This window comes from Nicotiana tabacum, chromosome 15 (genome assembly GCF_000715075.1).
Source record: "Nicotiana tabacum cultivar K326 chromosome 15, ASM71507v2, whole genome shotgun sequence".
In the NCBI taxonomy this organism is placed as follows: domain Eukaryota; kingdom Viridiplantae; phylum Streptophyta; class Magnoliopsida; order Solanales; family Solanaceae; genus Nicotiana; species Nicotiana tabacum.
Window position 1 is genome coordinate 25395529 of NC_134094.1, and position 17343 is coordinate 25412871.

The following is a 17343-nucleotide window of genomic DNA, read 5'->3' on the forward strand; positions in this document are numbered from 1 at the left end:
CTATTGAAACCCTGAAAACTATGTTCCGGAGTCATCTACACAAAAGTCAAACTTCAGTGAACTCTTACCGCTTAAGCTTCAAAAATAAGAATCCTTCTTCCAAATTGATCTCGAATCATCCGAAAACCGAACTCGACCACACACGCAAGTTATAATACATAATACAAAACTGCTCGGGGCCTTAAGCCGATGAACGGGACGCTAATTCTCAAAACGATCGGTCGGGTCGTTATATTACTATAATAGAAAAATATTATTAAAATTTTGAAAAATATATTCTGGCATTATATTTAATTTATTGTATTTTTTGAATGAGTGAATAAGGTCAGTGCACAATATATCTCTCATTCACTTAGGGTTCAGGAAGGGGCACACTCCTAGGGGTGTAATGTAGATAATCTACCTTAATGAAAGTATCAGTGGCTGTTTCCACGACTCGAACTAGTAACCTATAAGTTACCCGCAGATAACTTTACTATTGCTCCAATAAACTTCCCTTCTTTTGAATGAGTGAATGATAAAATAATTCAGAAGTCATCCTCTTTTACATTCCTTCGATTATGCTTTCTACTTTTATAATACGAAAGAACAATAATTTAAAAGAGTTATTTCTGAAATGATCACTTAACCTTATAAATTTTCCGAGTAAAGCCACTTTTTTTTATTTTGTAACAAATAAATTAATCATTTGTTTCCTTAAAAGAATACACCGGTACATGAGTATTCAGTGGGTATTATGGAATTCAAATATTTTGGACTTTACTTTGATACATGGGACTCATGTGAGGATATATTCTATGAAGGTTAATTTCAGTTTCACTGTTGTCATGTGCTACACCCTTGTGCTTGATAACACTTGTACTAGACAGAAGAAGTCGTACAAATGACACCAGGTGACCGCTCCAAAGGGCTGTTATTTAGGACATAGGCGGATCCAGGATTTAAATTTTATGGATTCAATTTTAAGGTTTTTAGCATTGAATCCATTGTATTTTTAAAATTGTGGTTTTAGACCTACCATTTGTTGCAATTTTAATGAATTTTACAGAAAAGCTTTGCAAGTACCGGGTTCATGTAACGACCCGACCGATCGTTTTGAGAGTTATAGCCCCGTTCTCCCATTTTCTGCTTTTTTGTGTTCTTCAGCTATGTTATGATATACCGGGTTAGTTGGTTCGGGTTTGGAGTGAATTGAGATATTTAGTCTCTTTATTAGAAGCTTAAGTTGGAAAAGTCAACCGGATGTTGAATTATATGTAAACAATTTTGGATTTGAATTTTGATGGTTCTGTTAACTCTGTTAGGTGATTTCGGACTTAGGAGCGCATTCGCAATGTGATTTGGAGGTCCGTGGTAGAATTAGGCTTGAATTGGTGAAAGTTAGAATTTTGGCGATTTTGGCCGGTAGTGAAAATTTTGATATCGGGGTCGGATTTAATTTTCGGAAGTTGGAGTAGGTTCGTGGTATCATTTCTGGCTTGTGTACAAAATTTGAGGTCATTCGGACGTGGTTTTGTAGGTTTCGGCGTCGTTTGTGGAATTCAGAAATTTCTAAGTTCATTAGGCTTGAATCCATGTGTCATTCGTATTTTTGGTGTTGTTGAAGGTGATTTAAAGGTTCGACTAAGTTCGTATGATGTTATGGGATGCATCGGTATATTTGGTTGATGTCCCGAGGGCCATGGGTGAGTTTCAGGTGGTTAACGTATCATTTTTGGCCTTGGTGAGATTGCTAATATCTGCTGCTGCATTCTTCTGGTTTCCTCTTTCGCGATCGCGAGTGGGCCCTCGTGTTCGCGAAGAGTGTTTTCTGAGCGGTGAGATTTTGTTCTTCGCATTCACGAAGGTGTGGTCTGCGTGTGCATCGCGAACACGGGAGCAGAGTCGCGTTCGCGAAGAGGAGTGAGGCAGTTGGGGACCCCAATGGGTATGTTCTGATTGGTATTGGGTGTGTTCTGATGCAGGAAGGTAGAGTGATTGCTTATGTTTCGCGCCAGTTATAGACCCATGGGAAGAACTATCTTGTCCATGATCTGAAGTTAGCAGCTATTGTTTATGCCTTGAAGATCTGGAGGCACTACTTGTATGATGTCCATTATGAGCTTTGCACTGATCATCGGAGTTTGCATCATCTCTTCAAATAGAAGGATCTTAACTTACGTCAGCGGAGGTGGTTGGAGCTTCTTAGGGACTATGATATTACTATTTTGTATCATTCCAGGAAGGCCAATGTGGTGGCCGATGCCTTGAGTCGCCAGACGGAGAGTTTGGGGAGCTTAACTTATCTTCCAATAGCGGAGAGGCCATTGGCATTGGATGTTTAGGCCTTATCCAGCCAGTTTGTTAGATTGGATATTTCTGAGCCGAGTCGAGTATTGACTTGTGTGGACTCTCGGTCTTCTCTTTATGATCGTATCAAGGAGCATCAGTATGATGACCCCCATCTGCTCGTCCTTAAAGACACGGTCCAGCACGGTAATGCTAGGGAGGTCACTATTGTGGATAATGGTGCATTGAGGATGCAGGGCAAGATATGTGTGCCCAATGTAGATGGTTTGTGTGAGTTTATTCTCTAGGAGGCTCACAGTTCGGGGTATTCTATTCATCCGGGTGCTGTAAAGATGTATCAGGACTTGAGACAGCATTACTGGTGGAGGAGAATGAAGAAGAACATAGTGGAGTATATAGCTCGGTGCCTAAATTTCCAGCAGGTGAAGTATGAGTATCAGCGACCATGTGGGTTGCTTCAGAAGTTAGAGATTTCAGATCACTATGGATTTCATCGTTGGGCTTCCATGGACTCAGCGGAAGTTTGATGCAGTTTGGATAATTGTGGATCGGCTTACCAAGTCAGATCATTTCATTTCTGTGATGACTACCTATTCTTCCGAGCAGCTGGCTCGAGTGTATATCCGCGAGATCGTCAGGCTTCATGGCGTACCAGTATATATCATTTCAGACCGGGGTACGCAGTTTACATCACAGTTCTGGAGGGCCGTACAACATGAGTTGGGTACTCGAATGGAGTTGAGCATAATATTTCACCCTCATACGGACGGACAGTCCGAACGCACTATTCAGATATTAGAGGATGTGCTTAGTGCATGTGTGATGGAGTTCGGGGGTTCATGGGATTAGTTCTTGCCACTAGCGGAGTTTGTTTACAACAGCAGTTACCAGTCGAGCATCCAGATGGCACCATGTGAGGCTATGTATGGTAGGTAGTGTAGGTCTCCAGTGGGTTAGTTCGAGCGGGACGAGGCTAGATTACTGGGTACGGACTTGGTTCAAGATGCTCTGGAGAAGGTTAGGGTGATTCAGGATAGACTACGCACAGCCCAGTCCAGACATAAGAGTTATGCGGATCGGAAGGTTTGCGATGTTGCATTCATGGTTGGAGAGCGGGTCTTGCTTCGGGTGTCACCCATGAAGGGTGTTATGAGGTTCGAAAAGAAGGGCAAGATGAGCCCGAGGTTTATCGGTCCATTTGAGGTATTGCGACGTGTTGGGGAGGTTGCTTATGAGCTTGCCTTGCCTCCCAGTCTAAGGTATTATAGCTCGGATCGTATTTTATCCCAAATCGACAACCTTCAACGAAACTCATTTTCTTTAATTCGTGTACCCTTTATCCTTCATGGCACTTACTTATCGCTTGTTATAAATAGCATAAATATGCTAACCTAAAGATAATCTCATCCCCGAGTCTATGTCAATTAATTGAAGACGAAACTTTAACGTACGAAAAATGTGAGATGTAACATCCTTCCCCCTTTAGAAACATTCTTCCTCGAATGTTTACTCTTAGATACTTTGGGAAATTTTTTTCAGAGTCTCCTCCGTACACTAGACTAAAACCACCCCGCACGCAGCCAGAAAACATGTTATACATGCCATACTTGGCCTCACATAGCTCTCTATTATAAATTCTGAAAGTAAAAAATAAGAGCTTACTTGATGACCTACCGGCCTGAATAGAGCTGTGCTAAGGTATCCCACCTTTAGCCATATCTTTAATTTGAAATAGGTGGGGTGTTTAGACTTCATTTCTTCCTCCGTTTCACATTTCATCTCTTCCATATTATTGTTTCTCCATAACACCTTCACGGAGGCTATTTCCTTATTCCGTAGCTTGCGGATTCATCGGTTTAGGATGGCAACCGGAATTTCCTCGTATGACAAGTCCTCCGTAATCTGTACATCATCTGTGGGTACCACTCGGGTAAGATCGCCAATGCACTTCGGTAGCATGGATACGTGAAACATCGGATGGACAGACTCTAATTCTGTGGGCAATTCTAACTTATAAGCTACTTGTCCCACTCTCCGAATGATCCTATAAGGCCGAATATACAGTGGGCTAAGCTTGCCTTTATTGTCAAACCTCATCACACCCTTCATAGGTGACACCTTTAAGAATACCCAGTCATTAACCCCGAACTCTAAATCTCATCGCCGCATGTCAGAATATGACTCTGACGACTCTGAGATGTCAATAGTCGCTCCCGGATAAGCTTTACTTTTTCTATGGCTTGCTAAACCCTGTCCGACCCATGTAATCCAGATTCTCCAACATCAAACCACCCTATAGAAGATCTGCACTTACGCCCATATAAAGCCTCGTACGGAGACATCTCGATATTGGAGTGGTAACTATTATTATATGCAAATTCGATAAGAGGTCGATGTTCATCCCAACTTCTTTTAAAATCCAACACACATGCTCGTAACATATCCTCGAGCGTCTGAATTGTGCGCTCGGCTTGTCCATCAGTTTGTGGATGAATAGTTGTGCGGAGATTCACCTGAGTTCCTAGACCTCTCTGAAATGACCTCCAAAAATGTGTTGTAAACTGGGCCTCACGGTCAAATATAATAGATATTGGTACTCCATGTAGTCGCACTATCTCCTTAATATATAATTTTGCATAATCTTCTGCTGTATATGCAGATCTGACCGGTAGGAAATGAGCTAATTTCGTGAGCCTATCGACTATCACCCATATGGAATCGAACTTATGATGAGAATGAGGTAAACCCGTGATAAAGTTCATGTTTATCACCTCCCATTTCCATGTCGGGATCTTTATAGTCTATATTAGCACTCCGGGCTTCTGGTGCTCTGTCTTCACCTGTTGGCAACAAGGACACTGAGCGACAAACTCAACAATGTTCTTCTTCATATCGTTCCACCAGTACACATCCTTAATGTCACGATACATCTTCTTTGACCTAGGGTGAATGGAGTACCACGAATAATGTGCCTCTAAGATAATCCTATCTCGTAGACCTGCTATATCTGGAACATAAAAACGACCCCTGTATTTGAGAACCCCATCTCCCTTGAGTTCTAACAACGGCTTCTTCTGCTGCGAAAATCGCTCTCTCAACTCGATCAACTTTGGGTCCTCGTATTGCGTCTCCTTTACTTCAGCTATGAGAGATGATTTTGCAGTATTTTGGAGTACAACTCCACCATTGCCAGAGTCTACTAACCGAACCCCCAGACATGCCAATTGATGAATCTCTCTAGTTAATTGTCTTTTCTCGGCATTGACATGTGCTAAGCTACCCATAGATCTGCGACTTAAGGCATCTGCTACAATATTAGCTTTCCTTGGATGGTAGAGAATGTTAACATCGTAATCTTTCAATAACTCAAGCCATCGCCTCTATCGTAAATTCAACTCTTTTTGCTTGAGGATATATTTCAGGCTTTTATGATATGTGAATACATCAACATGAACACCATATAAATAATGCCGCCATATCTTAAGTGCATGGACAACCGCAGCTAACTCGAGGTCGTGGGTTGGATAATTCCGTTTGTGATTCCTTAACTACCTTGAAGCATACGCAATTACTTTCCAATGTTGCATTAGGACACATCCTAACCCGACACTTGAGGCATCACAATACATGGGATAACCATCGGGACCCTCTAGAAGTGCTAGAACTGGCGTTGAGGTCAACCTGTTCTTAAGCTCTTGGAAACTCTGCTCACAAGCCTTTGTCCACTGAAACTTAGTTACTTTCTGCGTCAACTTCGTTAATGGTGCTGAAAGAGAAGAAAACCCCTCTACGAACCTCCGGTAGTATCCTGCTAAGCCTAGAAAGCTACGAATCTCTGTTGGAGTGGTAGGTCTAGGCCAGGATTTCACAGCCTCAATCTTCTGAGTGTCTACCTTTATACCTCCATCGGATACAATGTACCCCAAGAATGCTACAGACTTCAACCAGAACTCACATTTAGAAAACTTAGCATACAATTTACTATCACGGAGGGTTTGGAGTACCGCTCGCAGGTGGTCCGCATGCTCATCCTCTGAATGTTAATAAATCAGAATATCATCAATAAAGGCTATCACAAACAGATCTAAAAATGGCCGGAATAGGCAATTCATCAAGTCCATAAATACGACAGGTGGATTCGTCAACCCGAAGGACATGAAAAGGAACTCGAAGTGGCTGTATCGGGTCCTGAAGGCTGCCATGGGAATATCTTTCTCCCGAACTCTTACCTGGTGGTACCCCGACCTCAAATCTATCTTTGAAAAGCATCTAGCTTCCTGCAACTGGTCAAACAAGTCATCTATCCTTGGAAGTGGATACTTATTCTTAATAGTTACCTTGTTCACTTGCCTATAATCGATACATATCCTTAGCGATCTGTCTTTCTTCCGTACAAACAGTACCGGTGCACCCCAAGGTGAGGTACTGGGCCTGATGAAACCTTTCTCCAGCAAATCTTTTAACTGCTCCTTCAACTCCTTCAATTTGATAGGTGCCATTCTATACGGAGGGATGGATATTAGTTGAGTTCCCGGAAGCAAATCGATGCCAAAATCAATTTTTCGCTTTGGAGGAATACCTGGAAGTTCATCTGGGAATACATCTGCGTACTCTTTGACTACTGGAATAGGCTGAAGTGTAGGTATCTCCGCATCTGCATCCCTAACTCGCACAATATTATAAATGCACCCTTTGAAAATCATCTTCCTCGCCTTCAGATAGGAAATAAACCTACCTCTGGGTGTCGCTGTATTACCTACCCATTCAAGGACTGGCTCACCCGGAAAATGAAAGCTAGCTATCTTTGCTCGACAATCAACTGTGGCATAGCAAGCTGCCAACCAGTCCATGCCCATAATAACATCAAAATCCAACATCTCTAGCTCAACTAGGTCGGCTGAGGTCTGATGACCACAAACTGACACCGTACAACCTCGGTAAACCCGTCTAACAATAATCAATTCTCCGACCGGTATAGATACCGCAAAAGTATCACTTAGTATTTCACTCACTATACCAAACTTCCCCGAGAAAAATGGGGTAATACACGATAAAGTAGATCCTGGGTCTATCAAGGCATAAGCATCGTGAGAGCAGATGGTCAACATACCTATCACAACATCTGGTGAAGACTCCTGATCCTGTCGACCCGCTAAAGCATAGCTACAATTCTGGTTACCACCTGAATTGGAACCTCTACCTCTGCCTCGACCTCTACCAGCCAAAGACTAAGACCCGCGCCTTGAAGGATGCACAGACATAGATGATCTTGTTGCTGAATTCACTGATTGTGCCATACCCCCAGAATCTCTATTTGGGCAATCTCGCATCATATGCCCCAGACGTCTACAGGTATAACAAGCATCGGAACCGGCTCAGCGTTGGCCCAAGTGTCCTCTACCGCAGATGACACACTAACCATGTCTTTCCCAGACCCCGCTGTCGCTGTAAACCCGACGCTTGGGAGCTCTCACCTAGTCCTGACTAAGTGTAACGGTCATACCTGTAACCCTGTAACTAAGGTGGCGGAGGCCTAGGTGGCCGTTCGAATTACTAGGGCCTACAACTACCATGAGACTGCTCCTGAGACCTGGCAAATCTCATCCTCTTACGCTGCCCTGACTCAGTCCTCTCTGTACCCTGCTGCCGACGCCTAGCCCTTTCTATATTCTAGGCAAATGCCTGAATCCAGGAGATATCCATACTATCCTGCAATGCAGCAGTGGCACATGCCTCAGTCAACTCTGGGGCCAACCCTGCTATAAACCTGTGGATCCTGTCCCGCATAGTAGCAACTATGGATGGTGCATATCTGGCCAATGAGTCAAAACGGAGACTATACTCTCGAACACTCATATTGCCCTGCTTGAGGGCTAGAAACTGATCGACTCGAGCCTGTCGAATCCCCCGCGGTAAGTACTGGTCAAGGAAGGCATCTAAAAAATTCGCCCAAATAGCTGGATGTGCATCACGTCCCCTGGACCTTTTCCATCCCTCGTACCAAAGGATGGCTATATCTCGGAGTTGAAAAGCTGCTAGCTCAACTGCCTCTTTCTCCGTGGCATGCATAACCCGAATGATCCTGTGAAGATGGTCTATGAAATCCCGCGGGTCCTCCCTTCGATCTGTCCCCGTGAACTCTGGGGGACTCAAAGCAATAAACTCTCGGACCCTTGAACTCCCAGACCCCTCAGAATGTCCTGTACTAGCGGATACCCTAGCCTGTTGCTTGGTAGTTACCAACTGTGTCAACAAATGCATCGCACCCTTCAAGTCCTGATCTGATGGAAGCGGAGGGGGAACTGGATGTGCGGTCTCCCTAAGAATCTCCTCAGGTAGTGGAGTAGCCGGTAATGGCTGAGTAGGGGTCTCTCCCCGGGCCTCCGATTGGGCCCCATCTACTAGGGGTACCCTGCTAGTCCCCTCACCTACTGATGTATCTCTCCTCTGGCTAGCCATAGTCTTCCTAGTTACTGTCATCTGTGCATGCAAATGCCAACGCGTATGTTTAACTCAAATTTCCTATAACACAGTTCTACAACACGATTTAGGATTGAAAGAAAGGTAACCAACTCCTAAATGCCCTGTAGTCCCCTGCTTATATAATGTGGTGCACCACACATCTATAAACAAGACCCTACTAGAAATGATATGTAGACTCCCTAGGACAGAACTGCTCTGATGCCACTTTTTGTCAAGCCTGAACCTAGGGGCGAGACTGGCACTTGGTGCCTCATTTATACTTGCGTACCAACTTGTGACTAAGGGATGCTGGACGTATAATGTCATACTTTGGCCAGGGGCCACATTGCAAGACAATTTGCGAAGCAAAACATAAAACTGAATGGAAACTACCGCTGACTAAATGTCAATATAAAGCTGGGCCGGCAAGGCCGTCATAACTACTACAGCTGGCAAGCCAACAAAATATACATACAGGGCCTACAAGCCCAACATACTGCACTAACTGACAGGATATGTCTATAAGCCTCTACTGAGGAATGTACTGTGATCGGAACAGGGCCCCGACCTGCCCATAGCCTATATACATATATACACAAGATGTACACAAAACTTTTAGACCCGGCAACTCCGAGAGATCTGGAGCTTACCGATAAAGCTGAATTCGGGCAACACCTACTAAGGAGGTCTACCCGTCTATCTGTTTGAACCTGCACGCATGAAATGCAGCGTCCCCAGAAAAAAAAAAAAAAGGACGTCAGTACTAAATAATGTACCGAGTATGCAAGGCAATAATATAACCGAAAGCTGAAACTGAACTGATAATATAATAACTGAAAGCAGCTGGGAGTCAAAGATAATCTGAAGGTATGCTTACCTGCTGATACTGACTGAATTCTCTCAATATAGTAAGTAAAATAGTTGTCCGACCTTATAAGGCTCGGTATATGTATATATCTGCTCTGCCGTAGTAGGCTCGCTCATACGCGCTCGGCCATACTAGGCTATGTATCTCGGCTATGCTGGGCTCGCTCAAAGGCGCTCGGCCACAGTAAGCTCGGTATATAACTTATCATCTGATCAGAGGTTTCCCAATAGAGGCCTGCCCATCGATTATAGCTCGATGGTAATGAAAATACTGTAATACTGCATATATAGGCTCTCGGCTCTCTTGACTAGATCAATAAATATGAAGTCCCGATAAGGAAGAATACTTTAACTTATGAGACTAGAAAAATTTACATAAATTCCGGAATATGAATTTCTCTTTTGTCTCGTCATCAACTCATGTTATGGATTTCCTTATTATTTAATCATTCATTTTTTAAGTAATGACATATGGTGTTTGTAAGCTTATGCTCGTTAACTAACCAGGATTATTTTACACTTTGGTATAACTTATGCCGAAATCGTAAAAGCATCAGTGTGTTAGTAATAAAGGTATCTCAACACCTTCAATTAGAAAATCCTTACATAATAATCCACATATTATTGTTTCCTCATTATTTTCTACTACATAAACAATTTTTGCATTATTACAATTCAGCATAATTTTCCAGATTCTTTTGTATTACGGGATCATGCCAAAATGAAGGAAGGGCTTAGCCTTAACATACACGGAGTAGAAACAAATTTGTGTGATATTCTTGAGAAGGTTTACACCGTACTCCCTTAAAATTACAAAATCTCACGTTATTTATGATACTACGAAATCTCTGTTTGAATTATTAAAGATCCTTAGCTTCAGATGGCCTTCAACGTTGGCTTCAGATGCCGTTTTCGTTAGCTTCAGATGGTCCTTTTCTATTCTCTCAATGTTGAAGATATACACCTTTTAATTCTTAAAAGATATCTAGTCTCCTAATGTTAAAAGATCTGTTTAAGAGATTTGTTTACTTCTCTCAAATGTTGAAGGCTTTTCTTTTAATTTATTGCCGCCTACCCAACATGACTAATGAGTCATTTGCTTTGGGTAGTGGCTTGCTGCCACATGGTGGTGGAGGGAGTGGTTATAATCTTTATCCAATTTATTAATTAATTAGGTAATGTTCCGTTACCCGGTGATTAATCAATTATCCGCATAATTAAGAATTATTTTAAATTACTTAAAATCCTACTTATTTAATATACCTCATACATCATAAATATCGGGTATTGTAACTCGGATCGTATTTTATCCCAAATCGACAACCTTCAACGAAACTCATTTTCTTTAATTCGTGTACCCTTTATCCTTCATGGTACTTACTTATCGCTTGTTATAAATAGCATAATTATGCTAACCTCAAGATAATCTCATCCCCGAGTCTATGTCAATTATCTAAAGACGAAACTTTAACGTACAAAAAATGCGAGATGTAACATTCGAGACGTGGGCTCGGAGGCCGGTTTGAGCCTATTTCGGATTTTGGCTTATAATTCAATATTTTTCTTGCGGGATTAATTCTTTTGGCTTATATTAATTATATCGTAATGCTTATGGCTAGATTCAAAGTGTTTGGAGATTGATTCGAGGGGCAAGGGCATTGCGGAGTAGGAGTTTGCGCGGATTGAGGTAAGTAACAGTCTTAAATCTGGTTTTGAGGGTATGAAACCCCGAGAATTGGTATGATATTAGTGTTGGAGGTGATGCACATGCTAGGTGACAAGCGCGTGAGCATGCACCGTGAGGGATTGTGACTTAGTCCGTCTCGTGAGACTGTAAAGTCGAATAACCATTGTTATTACTTGTTTTTCCTTGTGTTTGAGCAACTGACTGCCTTTCATATTAGAAGCCATGTTTAGGCCATATAATATCACTGTTGGGATCCGTAACGGTCGTATACTTATTGATTTGACTGCTAATTGCTGTCTTGAACTCAGTCATAGTCTTACTTGTGTGTTATATCTCAGTTCCCTCTCATTTCTTATTGATACTTGAGTATTCTCTGTTTGGGCTAATTATTATGATATTCTTTGAGCCCGATGGGCTGGACAGTTTAGTTACTGAGATAGGGCATGAGTGCTGAGCTGTGAACTATGTGAGTGTATATGAATCGGGTTGCACGCCGCAACGAGCCTTATGGCTATTTATGGACTGTGGATCGGGTTGCACTCCGCAACAAGCCTTATGGCTACTTATATGATTGGGTCGGGCTGCATGCTGAAGCGATATAACGCTTGGGCTGGAAGGAGCTACTCCGAAGTCTGCACACCCCTAGTGAGCGCAGGTACCTATTGAGAGTGTGTATGGAGGGCTGAGTGCCGAGAGTATGAGCTGTTGAGATGAGTTGAGTGATTGCTGCTTTGAAAGGCTGTAGTTACTTTTATTTATTATTGCACTTATTTTGTTATTTGTTGTTGTTGTAAAATTTCTGGAAGATTCATATCTGATTTACTTGAGCTCGAACTGATTTGACTTATACCACCGGTTTTGAAAGCATGTTCACTCTTTATTGAAAACTCTTGAAATGATCTATATATTTTTTTAGCTCGTCACTGCTTCTCAGTTCCTTATTTAATTCTGTTACTTGCTGAGTTGGTTGTCCTCATGCTACACCTTGCACTTCATGTATAGGTCCAGGTATGTATAGTTCTGACGGTCGCTGAGTTCGTGCGCGAGCTGATTATCGGAGATTTACGAGGTAGCTGCCGACGTCTGCAGTCCTTGTTTCTCCTTTCTTATTATCTTTTCTCTCTTGTATTGGCATTTGGCACAGACTGTAGTAGACTATGTTTCTAGATTGGTTGTTAGATACTCATGACTTAGTGACACCCCGAGGTCGGGCTATCATTCCGTATTTGTATTTGGGTTTTTACCTCGTTATTATGTAAACCTTCAGTTAGTTTAATTGTTTTAACTCACTTCTATTATATATTGAAAGCATATTGAGAATATTGGCTTGCCTAGTTCCACGATAGGTGTTATCATGACGGATTAGGTATTTGGGTCATGACATAGGTGATCTAATAGTGTAATAATTTGTATACTCCATTTTTGTATAAAAGCTAAAACTTAGAATAGAAACATTAAATATATAAAAACTATATATATGTACCCAGGTGGAAAAATATTAGGGCCATGCTCGAAGTAAAAGGATACAATATCTTTGGCAGCAGAGAAGGGACGACCCTTTTTATTTGGAGCACTTATCATAGTAGTCAATATGCCACCTGTACTTGTTACCGCAATCACATCAAAGTAATCTGCAAGTCTTGATTTTTTAGCTTTAAATTCTTTTATAGTAACTCAAATTCTTTTGTTTTCAAACTATGCATGAGATCTTTGTTTTAATTCTTTTGATATATAGGAGGGTTAACAACATCATATTCAGTATAATTTTACATGGTGGGGTTTGGGAGGATAGTATGTACGTAGACCTTACTTCTACTTGTGAAGATAGAGAAGCGGTTTTCAATAATAGACTCTCGACTCAGGAAAGTATAAGCACAAGTAATGAAAAGAAAAACGGCAAGGAACAACAGTAAGAAGCCGCAGAAAATATATTTACAGTATACCTGGAGTTGGCTTTCCAGAAAAGAAAGAACAGTAGCAGGAATGATGCCTTTAATGCCACCTCCATCAATGCTAAGAACAATCACCATTTCTCCCACCACAGAGGATGTTGATCCAGTAGTTGCCAGTACCAAAACAAATAAAATAAAAAAAGATCCAGTAATTGCCATTTCAGATAATTAGAGTATCTTTTTTGGACTACAAAATTAGTTGCAAATAAATAATAGCTCAAGTATTAAGATTTTCTTGGTGCTTTGAGCATCAAACAAGAAGGGTTTATATAACCATGTAAACAGTGTAACGTCTCGTGCACCACTGTGTTCCAATTTTCCCACGAAGATGACTGATGACAAACATGAAGATGATTGATGACAAACATGAAGATGACTGATGACTGTCTTTTTGATTAAACGTTAGTCTTTTTATCTATAAAATTGCAAATAGAAAGAATTAGCACATGGCATTTTCACGGGCGTATCTAAAGGGGTTCCCAGGGTCATGCGAACCCATACTCCCCTCATTAGATCATGTATAGTAATGTTATACTTTTTTAAAATACTTAAATATATATATGGATACCGTCAAAGCTCAAAATATCATGCGATGCGATAATTATTGGGTACACACCTCTCAGTGAAGTTGTGAGTTAAATCTTATCTCTAGCTATCTTGTTTTTTTTCCTTTCTTTTTCTAGAATTTGCCACACCCACGAGAGATAGGCATGTGTAGTACCACTTCTAGCTCATTGATTAAGTACATTCTCTTTTTCTTTCTTTCTTTCTTTGGTATATTCTTTCAAAAATTCCAAGTCCGACACATTGAGGAGTATAGATGTATATGAAAAAACTAAAGGTTGAAGCCGTAAAATTTATATCATGAATCCACCTTTTTGTAATAGTGCACCCATTTTTTCAAAATTCTGGAACCTCCTCCTTATTGTATGTGCAACAACCCGACCGATCGTTTTGAGTATTCTAGCCTCGTTCCCCTATTTATTGCCTCCTATATGTTCAATTGTGGTTATGTGATTTGCAGGGGTGGTTAGTTTGGTTTCGGAGTTAATTGGGACACTTAGTCCCAAGGTTGGAAGCTTAAGTTGAAAGAGTTGACGAGAGTTTCACTTTTGTGTAGACGATACCAGAGTAGAGTTTTAATGGTTCCGTGGCTTCGTATGATGATTTTGGACATAGGCGTATGTCCGGATATTGATTTAGAGCTCCGTAGGTTAGTTTGAGGCGTTTTGGCGAAAGTTATAAAATTGAAGGTTTGGAAGGTTGATAGGATTGACCGATGTTTGACTTTATTGATATCGGGCTCGGATTGTGATTCCAGGAGTTGATATAGATTCGTTGTGTCATTTGAGACTTGTATGCAAAATTTGAGCGCATTCGGAGTTGGTTGTTATGATTCGGCGTTAGTTTTAGAAGTTGAATGTTAATTGATTCAATAGGCTTGAATTGGGGTGCGATTCGTAGTTTTGATGTCGTTTGATGTAATTTAAGGCGTCGATTAAATTCGTTGTGTATTTTGGGACTTGATGTTATGTTCGGATGGGTTCTCAGGGGGCCTGGGTGTGATTCAGATTGAATTCGGGTCATTTTGTACTTGGGAAGATTGCTGATGAATAGTTGGCTATAAAAAGAGACATTAAAGAAGGAAGAAGATCTGAACTGAACTGAAGCACTAAACTGAAACGACACTTCTTCTCTAAAAAGCTTACTACTCCCTCATCATTGTATTTATTTATGAGCATTGTGCTTTCTTAGAAAAACTATCCCAACTGAAAATGGATAAATTTCACTCTCAAATTGTACTTAGAAACGTTTTAAGCCTAAACTCCCGACTGTCAAGAAGAGTTAGACAAGAGTTTGTTTGTGTCAAAGATAACTATTTTTATGGTAAATAAATACTTCAAGCTAACTTACATGACTACTTTGTCAAATTCAAATTTAACCTTTTACTCCCCCGTTCAATTTATGTGAATCTGTTTTACTGTACACGGAATTTAAGAACAAAATGAAGACTTTTGGAATTTGTGGTCCTAAACAATTCAAAAAGGGGCCGAGAGTATTTGTATGGGTATAAAAGCTTCTCATTAAGGGTAGAATTGTAAGTTTAACCAAAATTGTTTCCAAATTTAGAAAGGGGTCATTCTTTTTGGAACGGACTAAAAAGGAAATAGGTTCACATAAATTGGAACGGAGGTAGTACTACTTTAGCGTTCAGGGAATAACTTTTATGTCAATGAGTGACTAAACCAGACTAAATATATGGCATAAAATAATGTTCATTCACTAAAAATAAGATTAAAATCATAGATAAGAACTTAATTAATAGTTTATCTACATCGAGCTATTGCTAACAATATGGATAAAATCTACATCAAGTATGTCAATATAAGATCACTATAAATATTTAAAACAAAACGACAATTATGATAGAGAACTATTGAATTGAAGAAGATCCATTTGCCCTAAGAGCACCAAAGGTGAATCATGGAGCCTTATTTAGTGTTGAAATAGAAAGAGCTAGCTAGTCACGAAATTCAGATGCCCTAGCATTGGAGCCATACGAAAAGCTCGCCCTAGCCCCCCCATAAGGAGCCAAGGCACTTCCAAGGGTACGATATGGAAATGCAATACCATGCACCTTTTGCTGGTGTTCCGCCTCTATTTCACATTGCTTCTTTGTCATTTCCATTGCCTCTGCCATTTGTTGAAGTTGAAAAAAGTTTAGCTCTTCAATTGGAGCTTCCCACCAACGCTCCTCCCTCCAGGTTCTTTGTAAGTCTTTTCCGCGGCTTCTCTCCATTTCCAATATCCCCTCTTTATCGATCAACTCTTCCATATTGACCTCACCAACATTAGCATTTCGATGGTTAGGAACATCAATATTGGGTTGAGGGTTCTCTACGAGGAACTTATCCATGACCAAATCCACAGAAGGGTGGCCAAATGAATAAACTTTGTTTCCGGGGGAAAAACCCACTAAGGCAACTTCAGCACCACTTAATGTACAAAGTTCACTAGCCTTCTTGAAGAGGCCAATTCGTCGCTTGGAGAAACTCACTTGTAAGTTTCTCTCGTTTTGTATCTTCACCATGTCAATTTTTTTGCGACCGTTACTCTTTCTTCCCATGGCTAAACTTATGATTTGAGAAACAAAGAGAAAGGTGATTTTGGGTCTCACCACTAAGAGTTTATTTATAGCTGTAAAATCTTTTTATTGTTTGAATGGAAATGAATTCAATTAACAAGGGAATCAAACCTTTTAATGTTAATTCCTTTTCTAGAAGGATTTGAATCAAATACCTGCCCCATTCGTTGTTCCATTTCTTTATTAGTCAGTGCTAATCCTAAATGATCATAATTAGACAATACATATTTTACTTTATTAGAATTATGTTATTGGATTGCACTTAGACCACATCTATTATTTTGTGGAGAAGTTAAAGAAAAGTAATAAAAATAAGGAGTACCTTTTATGGGGAAATTTTTGCTGCACGCCATTCTTTTATGGTATAAGTTTTAGTATGTTCATATTAAAAGATGGCAATTTATGAAGTAAAGTTTTTTCCCCTACAGTGCTCATGCATTCTACGTTTTGAGAAATATTTATTTTCTTACTCATAAAGTGTAAATGTTTTGAGAAATTTAATATAAAATCTTAAGATAATTAGAATTTAATTTAGAGCCTTTACGAACTCGTAAATCCTAATCGTAATACTTATGGCAAGTGAAAGAAATTTGTACCACAAAACCCTAAAATCTAAGCATAATTTATTGAATAACATTAATCTTTATAAACCTCTTAAACACCATTCTAAACCTGACATGATAAATAGGAAATACAAGAATAATAACTACGGTCTTAAACAAGTTGGGGTTCGTTATATCACTGACCATGTCTGACACGACCCAACATCCAACCCGTCGTGGTGGCACCTAACCCTACCCGCTAGGTAAGCCAAATAACAATAAAATACAATATAGTAATATTGCTAAGAGTCAAGAAGGAAATAACGGAATTTTATACAACTCCCCAAGGACTCGTAGTACAAGTCATGAGCCACTAAGACTTAGATTTTTACAGAACTG

At 40.4% G+C, this 17343-nt stretch overlaps 1 protein-coding gene across 1 annotated transcript; it reads right to left on the reverse strand.

Moving 5' to 3' along the window:
- Nucleotides 1-15764: 15764 nt before the first annotated feature.
- On the reverse strand, nt 15765-16384 carry LOC142169879 (agamous-like MADS-box protein AGL62). The gene has a single exon (XM_075231821.1). It carries the CDS (start codon nt 16382-16384, stop codon nt 15779-15781), a length of 606 nt encoding a protein of 201 aa, XP_075087922.1. The 3' UTR covers nt 15765-15778.
- Between the last annotated feature and the right edge of the window lie 959 nt (nt 16385-17343).

Excerpts from the sequence above, each read along its gene's own strand:
- LOC142169879 (XM_075231821.1), bottom strand. The coding sequence starts at position 16,384 with ATGGGAAGAAAGAGTAACGGTCGCAAAAAAATTGACATGGTGAAGATA.